The sequence below is a fragment of the Hydra vulgaris genome, chromosome 08 (assembly GCF_038396675.1).
Source record: "Hydra vulgaris chromosome 08, alternate assembly HydraT2T_AEP".
Taxonomy (NCBI): Eukaryota; Metazoa; Cnidaria; class Hydrozoa; order Anthoathecata; family Hydridae; genus Hydra; species Hydra vulgaris.
Genome location: NC_088927.1, coordinates 60,989,643 through 60,999,189, shown reverse-complemented (window position 1 = coordinate 60,999,189; position 9,547 = coordinate 60,989,643). Strand labels below are relative to the sequence as shown.

Below are 9,547 nucleotides of genomic sequence, written 5' to 3'. Positions count from 1 at the left end.
GGTCAAGTCCTCTGTAATTAACTGTATTTATATATAAATATATATATATATAGTTATATATATATATATATTTTCATATAAACTTATATATATATATATATATATATTTATATATATATATATATATATATATATATATATATATATATATATATATATATATATATATATATATATGTATATATATATATATACATACATATATATGTATACATAGTGCTTATTTTCTAAAAAAAAGGTGCCGGAACTCACATGTATTTTTCTTTATATTTCAAAAATGAGGCAGAAATTAGTAATTTAATTTATAAATAATTTTTATATGTATAGCTGTTGGTAGGCTCCCCTGTACATCATACCCATAAAGGCGGGAACAAATATAAGAAACCGTTTTTCAATAAAAGAAGCTTTTTTCAAATAATGACAGATGTTTTTTTTGGATAGGGGGTGAGTGGGGGAGGGGTCAGTCACTGTATATAAAATGCAAACTTTACAAAACTATAAACTTTTATAACAAATCCCGTAGTTTTTGCAAATTTTCGTAAGACATATCCTCTCGTCTCCTTTCCTTGCTCTTACTGTCTACTGCTGAATGCCTTCCGCTAAGTAACCACGAATCAACGTACTTTGAAGGATCGAAGCTTGTTAGCGGTGGTCCCACTAATTTAATGAATAGCAACGTTGAAACTGTTTTTGCCATTAATGAAGCCCTTGTTGGTGTGATGATCAGATTCATCTGTGAAAACCCTCGTTCGCATTCACTCGTTCGCATTCACTCGTTCGCATTCACTCGTTCGCATTCACTTGAGGGAATGGGAATAGTATGTAGAGCGTGTACCAAATGAACTAAATTTTCAGGATGTTTTTTCTGCCAGGTATTCACGAATCCACGAATCATTTCTCTTTCATTTAACTGTAGTCTTAACGACAGATTTCTGATTTCAGTTTCTCTAAATGTCACTTGGTTGTTTATGTTATCAGGCCAATGATTTTGATCTAAGATGCGAGCCCACTGAGCTAATTCAACATCTTTGTCAGCAACCAACCTTTTTTCAATTGACTCTTTTAGTTTTATATAAAAGGCGTTAGGATTAATAGCTGAATTGTTTTTGGAATTTTTATTGTGAAGTAAAACTCCATGAAAACGGAGATTCTGTGCTGAAACTAAAGCAAATTTGTAATAGGGACCACCATTATTTCTTCTTTCTTCCACATGCTACAAAAACTAAATAATTTTTCAAATATTCATCTTTCATCCCATAAGAATGAAGACATTCAAGTAAAGCAACAAATAGTCCTTTAACCGTAACACTTTTAAGCTCCACAAAATCCAAAAATAAATTGATTGGTGAATTCATTCCGCTGCCTTTTACATAGCACCGAATGTACACTATCAGTGTTGATTTTTGGCTTATAGTGGTTGATTCATCAATAATTATCGAAATCTTACTCTTTGACTTTATGACTTCTGCAAAAAAAATTTTTCTCATTTCGTTACCTATATGATTGACAATATTAATGCATGCGTTTGTAGAATGAAGATTACGACCCATTTACACTCCATTAATTTCTTGAAGATCAATTTCAATTTCAAAATTATTAAAAGACTGATTTCTTTTAGCAACTTTATATGCAGTTCGAAAAATGTTTGCTGTTACAATTTTCTTACGCGTTAAAGATTTTAAAATATTGTTTGACAGAGTCTCTTTTTTAGCTTCTTCTACCATCGTTAATGCAGCTTGATGTCCTACAGTTTCTTTGTGATCAAATACTTTCTTACGTAACGAACTTTACTGTTGCTTTCTATTTTCACCATAATAAAAAACTTCATTATTGAACCATTCTTTAGATATTTTCATTCGGTCTTAGCTTCTACGCCAAGTGTTTTCGCTTTTTGGCAGGTAGTGCAACCGAGCTTTTTTTGTCAATAACAAAGCCACTCGTTTTTGGAACAAAACTCTGTTTTTTGCTCTAAAGTCTAGCAACTTGGCCAGCTATAATTGGTGTCATTGTCTGCAGAAGGTAAATCTGAAGTTGTAATTTTGATTTCTTCTGTTTCTTTTGCATTTACTTTGATTTTTTTCTGAACAGGGAATCCACCGAGAAGAAACTGGTAATTTTTTTCATAATTAGTTTTGCGTTATTTTGTTTAATTGATATTTTTATATCAGTATTTAAATATATAAATTAGGTTATAACTTTGAATTTAAAACCCTAATAACAGGAAATTCATTAACGATACAATAAAAGTTACTGTTGCAAATACTGTTGCAAAGTTTTTGTTTTAAAAATAGATCTTTTTTAAGTTGCGTGAGGTGTTGTGAGATTAAAATTCGGACAAACACTGCGCAGAAACAATAGAATTTCTTAAAAGATTTCTTAAAAACGCGAATGGTTGTGAGATTAATAATTGTAAATCTCACAACCATACCCGTTTTCAAAAAATTGTATGTTTTTCCGATTATAATCGGAAAAACCAAGAACTTGGCGTCATAAAAACGAACGCTATTAAGAAAAGATGAAAATAAATTAAATTCTTTTCGAGCAAATTTTGAAACGCAGCGCTGTAATGTTTTCAAATCTGCAAAGAATGTTTAATATTTAAAAATGAACTATTTTCATTATATAATAATACGAGGAAAAAAATGTTTATATAAAGCAAAAAAATTATATATATCAAAAAAAAAAGATGCCAGAATGTATATATATATATATATATATATATATATATATATATATATATATATATATATATATATATATATATAACATATATATCTGTGGGAGCAGCGCAAAGAAATATAATATACATACTAATAACACTATGTAAATATTCAAAATCCATTATCTTTTTTTTGTTTTGTTTTAGATCTAGTAAAGTTAAGCTTTGTTTTTAATTTATTTTGCCATTAACCCGTGAAATCAAAATAAAATTTCATCAAAAAAAAAAACACAGTCAAAATACAATAAAATTACAAATTAACTAAATTAATGAAATACTCAAATCACAAATTAACCATAAATAATGAAACCATGTCAAAAAAAAAACGTAATAAACAAAATCTTTATTAAGATCTGAAAAACCAGACATGAATACAACTGAGAGGTTAGAGTTAGTAGACAAACCAATCTAGACTAGTCTACATAAATGTAATTTGATACTCAATGGATATATTGAAATATACCTGTTTAATACATTTGTCACACATTTTTTTGCGCTACTCCTATTAAGTCAAGAAATTTCTTTTACTAGTTGGAAAAATACAAATAAGTGTCTAGAACAGCCGCATCTTGTCTTTAATAATATTTTCTCTGTCTGCAGGCTAAATAAATAAATTGCTAAATGACTTAACAATAAAGTTGCAAAATGACTTTATAATAAAGCTGTGATATTTGTCCAAACAACTTGATATCATCAGTTATCAAACCCTGTTTACAAGCTTTTTAAAAGCTAAATAAAGTACTAAATAAACTCTTTTTAATACACTAAGTAATCCACCTTCTAAACAGCAGAAACTGCCTCAAATTATGCTGGACTTTAATAACGAAACATATTTAGAAAGAAAAATGATTTGACATATTAGTTATCAATTTTGAAAACAATACAGTTTTCCTTTACAATAGTTATAAATTTATATGCAAAATACTTATAAGCTTTATTTTGTATTAAAAATAACATTGGTAAACTTTATTAAAACTTATTACCTTTATTAAAATAGGCTATAACTTATTTGTGGGAAACTTGAGTAAATAACTGTTGCCTAAGTTTTAACTAAACGCCAATAAACCATACCTTACCTGTCAAATGATAACCCTAAATGTTAATAAAGAAAATATACTTTGAATAATATCTACATAATTATCAAACTTTTTAAAAAACTTTGAGTATTGTATTGCATAATAAAGAATAAAAATCTGTGCGTTATGAAATATGCAAAGTACATGAGGTGAATTGCAGATCGAATCATCAGTCCTATTCTTTTTAAATTTTATTTACTAAATAAAATCTAAAAAAAACTGATGATTATGTAGTGTTGATAAGTTATTTGGAGAAGAGGTAAGTGGTTAAGAGGTAGTTAAGTGGTTAAGAGGTAGTTAAGTGGTTAAGAGGTAGTTAAGTGGTTAAGAGGTAGTTAAGTGGTTAAGAGGTAGTTAAGTGGTTTATTCAGGAAGCACATAAAGCAAAGAAAAAGTTATTTAAAATAGATAACAGCATGCTCAAATTAGAGCTAAGATATCTTATTAACAGACTTCAAAACTGCAAAAAATTTATAAAAAAGAAGAAAGAAACGGAAAAAGCTGTTTATACTAACTATTTTTGAAATAAGAAATTTATTTAATTATTTGTCATCTATGCAACTTGATGATTTAGATTATATTATGTGTAAAAAAAAATTGTTAGGAGAAAAGTTGTCATGAATGGTACTATATTGACATATCCTAAGCAATTATGTAAGATGGCAGAGTAATAATAGTTAATTAAAAAACTCGTAGTTTACACTTTTTTTAATTTTCATGTTTATATAATTACATATGCATTTTATAACCATAATGTGTTTTATTTATTTTAATTTAAACTCCATTACAGTTGAACAGCTCGACATTAATAATACATTAAAAAAAATATATATATATCTTTTTGTCGTCAAAATATTTTGTCTTTTATTGTCGTCAAAATTAAATTATAATTAAGTTAAATGTTTTTATAAATATATTTTATATATTTTTAATTAATTTTTTAAAAATTAATTTAAGATTTTGCTATTTAAATGTACATAAATGAACTGAAAAATAGGGATTGGTGCAATTAAATGTACATGCATGGACTGAAAAATAGGGATTGGCTCGATTGAATGTACATACATCGACTGACAAATAGGAATTGACACAACTAAATGCACATACATCAACTGACAAATAGGGTTTGGCACGATTAAACATAGATGATTTGGGACAGGGTTAGGGTTTGGACCAGAGATAAATCAGAAAATGATGCGCATGGCATTTTTTAACAGTTTTGCTTTACATTGTTGATAGAAACCAGGTTTTTCAAAATTTATCTGTGAAAAGGATTTTAATTTTAACCAAGAATGAAAAAAATGGCAAATATTAGCGTTGTTTGGTTTAATTTTTAAACTTCAACAGCGAATTAGAGCACTTTCTGTTAATTTTCAGACCTATGTTTTTATACGATTCTTAATTAGCATAAAATTCTCCATCATAATCAGCCATAAAAAAAAGAAAAAAGGTGGGAAGTAGGGTGGGGGAGAAACTGCAGTAGCGCCTTAAGGACGTTACCTTAAGTTTAACTAATGACAAGAAGTAGGAGAATGTTGGCTCTCGTACGCATAGACTTTATGAGTAATATAGCATATTTAAATTTTTATTAAAAGTTCTTTAAAAACTTTTAATAAAAATATAAATGTGCTATATTACTCATAAAATCTATGTGAAATTTAAATTTTATTTTAATACCGAATTATTAATACATTTGCGGCGGCAAACTTTAATTTATTTTCAACGTTTATTTTTAACTGTCTTGATTTCAACGTTATTTCAACATAATTTTAGTTCAACGTTTTTTTCAACGTTAATTCAACGTTTATTTTCAACTTTAATTCAACGTTTATTTTTAACGTTAATTCAACGTTTATTTTCAACCTAAACTAAACGTTTATGTTTATTTAAAATTAACGTTGAATTAACGTTGAAATTTTCAACTTTTTTTTTAATGTTGAACTAATGTTGAAATAACGTTTAAAGATCGTTGTTTTTCAACCATTTATCAACCATTTTACAACGTTGAAATAACGTTGAAATAACGTTACGTGCTTTCTGGGATGTATCAACTCAGCCATTATCTACACCAGTATTAGTATTATCAAGAACAATGGCTTCCAAACTACTAATGCTGTTGTGTTTTTTGATTATTCTTAGTGTCTAGGTTGCCATTGTAATTCCTGTTTCATTTTTTATTTCAATATGAGTTAAATTTTTTTTAGAAAAAGGTCCACTTTCTGCAGTATAAGTTAAGCGATAATCATCCTTTACTGTTCTATTAATAATAGGTTTAGCATAATGATCATATCCTAGTGTATGTGCTAATATATTTTTTTCTTTTTTACTATCTACTCCAATAACTTTCAAATAAAAAACTTCTGAACTGTGTTTTTCACTAATCATGGTTGGAACACACTTTTTAGTGTCAAATATCTTTTTTTAAGCGATAATTTGTGATCTATCATTCTGAGTTATAATTTGATAGTCCATCAAGGTAGCAGTTGCTAAGGCAGATCAGTGGCAGATTAAGACTTTTCGGGGCCCGGGGCTATTTAAAAGTAGGAGGCTAACAACGACAAAAATGAGTAAAACAAAGACTTTCTTGAAAACGCTATTACTGATATTTATTTATATACAAATTTCATATTTATTTTATTGAATTAAGTTGAGTGATTTTTTTCTGCTTTTCTTCCCCGCAAACTCTGCAATCACATCGCTGAAATCCAAAGTTTCTAATAATTTTGACTCAATAGTTAATCTTGCTATATTACTTAAACGACTATAGACCATTGTTGATCGGTGCATGTTCTTAACTCTTTTAAGAGTAGAGAATGATCTCTCAGCCTCGCAATTTGTTATGGGAATAGTTAGAAACAAGCGATATTCTATATAAACATTTGGAAATAAGTTTTTTAGATTCATTCTCAAATCTCGTAAAGTCGTTTCGTAAGTTTTTTACAAAGTCAATTAGTGAAAGTAACATACTGCTTATTGTATGCAAATTTAATTCAACTTTTTGAAGAAATTTGCTAACTGCATTAAACCTCTTAAGTATGTAATGCCAAAGTACAGCCATGAATGCAAACTCTAGCTTAGTGATCTTATTTAATAAACACAAAGCTTCATGACGAGTATCAGATTTTTCTTCTGTATCCTCAGCTATATGACATAGCGCTGCATGAATCCCATCAAAATTTTCTACTAAACTTTTTGAAGCATCTGACCTACATGACCATCGTGTATCTGATAGGCGCTTGAGTGTAGCATGATTTCCTTTCAATAAATCCCATCTATGTGTTGAAGCTACAAAAAATGAATACAAACTCTGGAGAACGCCAAAATAGTTGATAGAATTGATGCACTCACTGACACTGCGCTGCCCTACTAAATTTAAAGAGTGTCCAGCGCAGGGGATATAAAAAGCTAATTCACCCCGCTCTTTTAAACGTGCTTGTAATCCAGAATATTTAGCAGACATATTGCTTGCATTATCGTATGCATATCCCCGACAATTGGTTATATCAATATCATATCTTTCCGGTAGATCTAAAATGTCAGTAATCAAAAATTTACAGTCGTGGCTTTTAATTTGTAGAAAACAAAAAAATCGTTCATACACGTGGCCATTTAGATAATAACGAAATATCACAGAAAGTTGATCCACGTGAGAAATATCAGGAGTCGAATCTACGATAATTCCCCAGTGTTTGGCTTTTTTTATTTCGGTAATAATGTGCGTTAAAACCTTTTGAGACATAATATCAATTAGCTCTTCACAAATAGTTTTAGACAAATAATTTACATTACCTTTGCCTTTATTTGCAAAAGTGTCAATATGTTGCTTTAAAACTGGATCAAATTGAGTCATCAGTTCTAACATGCCTAAGTAATTTCCGTTATTTGACGATCCTATAACTTCATTATGGCCACGAAATGCTAAACCTCTTCCGGCTAAAAAACGAATAACTGCTACTATTCTATTTAAGATTGCAGACCAATAATTAAATTCCCTTTTAATCTGGCTTATCATATATTCATCGACATGAATATTTTGTTTTATGAATTCTACCCACTTAATCATACATTGAATATATTCCTTGCTGTTTTCGTGGCCGAAAATAGTTTGTTTAGCTTTTTTCCAATTGTAAAAGCCACTTTTGACAAATACGTTGTCGTAATCGGTTGAAAACAACTGCAAACATAACAAAATACACATCCAGTGGATTCAGAAAACATTAACCATTTTCGGTCACACTTTTCGCCATTATTCATAACTTTTTGAAAATATTTAACCGAATAATATCTGTACCGGTTTTTGAACATCCGCTTCGAAGATTCGAAATTAGAGTCTTTATTTTGAAAAAAAGCATACCCCTTGTTCAAATACTTCATACGTTCATTTTCCTTTATTTGTAATGGCCATAAAGCAGGGTCTTCGCGTAGAATGGTATTTAGGAAAAAAAATCATGATAAATAAGCCTAATAAAAAAATAAGTGACAATTTATAGAATAAAAATATTAACTGCCTAAAAAGTAAATTGTTTGTTTAGCAGATGTTAGATGTCATTAAAGATGTCATTAAAGATAGTAAAAATTGGAGTACCTGAGTCAAACTCATTATTATGCATTGTAGATTCAACACTTTCAACTTCTTGAATTTCATTTGAAGGACCTTGGCAGGCTACCTCATTTTCCGTGTTATTGTTTTCATCTTTTCTTTCATTGTTTTTATCATTATCTACAGTTTTTGGAAATTGCATATTAGTTTGGTTTGATGAAAAAAATTTGTCTCTTTCGGAAGTTTAGCTACCATTTCCTCTCACTCTTTCTTCAATCTTCTTTTAGAAGCTCCACTTTCATATTTTCTTAGCATTTTAATTATAAATGTATAACCCGAAAAGTGTTAAACTGTTCTTTTTTTCTCTTTCACGAATTTAGCGCTTCAACTATTAAATGCATTCACACAAGAACTCTTTTGTGCGGAAGTACAAAAGAATTGTAGAATTGCAATCGTTAATGCATTTTCAATAACAATATAATTATTCAAGTCATTAATAATTTTCCGAAGGGAATTGTTTTTGTAGCAATTTGTATAAATGTTACATTCAATTATTGCTATAAGGAGCTGCTACCAATCTAGTAATGTTTTTTTTGTAGCAGTAGTTGCGCTCCTTCGTTGTCAAAGACCGGAAAAAATATATAATGCAGCGTTTTTGTTGACAGTTATTTTATTTTTGTGCTTTTGTTTTCAGACAATTTAGTAAATTTAACTTTGGCCCTTTTAAGTTAATAAAAGATTTAATTTTCAGAGTTAATAAAAAATTATTTACTTTGAATCGGGGCCCCTAAAATTGTGGGGCCTGGGGCTATAGCCCCCTCCCTAGCCCTCCCCTTGATCCGCCACTGAGGCAGATGTGGCAGCGTTACTAACTTCGAACCTTATAACAGCTTTGGCAATGTTAGTTAAATCAATGTAATTTTTTTCACACATTTGTTTTGCAAAAAACTCATGATTCTGATTTTTATAGTCATCATTGGTATCTATTTCCACATCATAGGTTTCACTTATACAATCATTATCTCAATGGAGTGTCATGTCACTTGTTGTATTAACTTTCTCCTTACTCCTTTTCCTTGCAATCTTGGCCGTCTCTTTCTTATCAATTTGACCTCTCAGCTATCAGGCCCTGTCTTAACTTTCTGATCCTTTAAATACTCTCGTTCTAGAACTGAAAGCTTAAAGAAAGTATTTAAAAAACTAATACAAAAA

The 9,547-nt window shown here is 29.3% G+C and overlaps 1 protein-coding gene across 1 annotated transcript; it reads right to left on the bottom strand.

Moving 5' to 3' along the window:
- Positions 1–6,616: 6,616 nt before the first annotated feature.
- On the bottom strand, positions 6,617–7,993 carry LOC136083520 (zinc finger MYM-type protein 1-like). The gene has a single exon (XM_065802923.1). It carries the CDS (start codon positions 7,991–7,993, stop codon positions 6,617–6,619), a length of 1,377 nt encoding a protein of 458 aa, XP_065658995.1.
- Between the last annotated feature and the right edge of the window lie 1,554 nt (positions 7,994–9,547).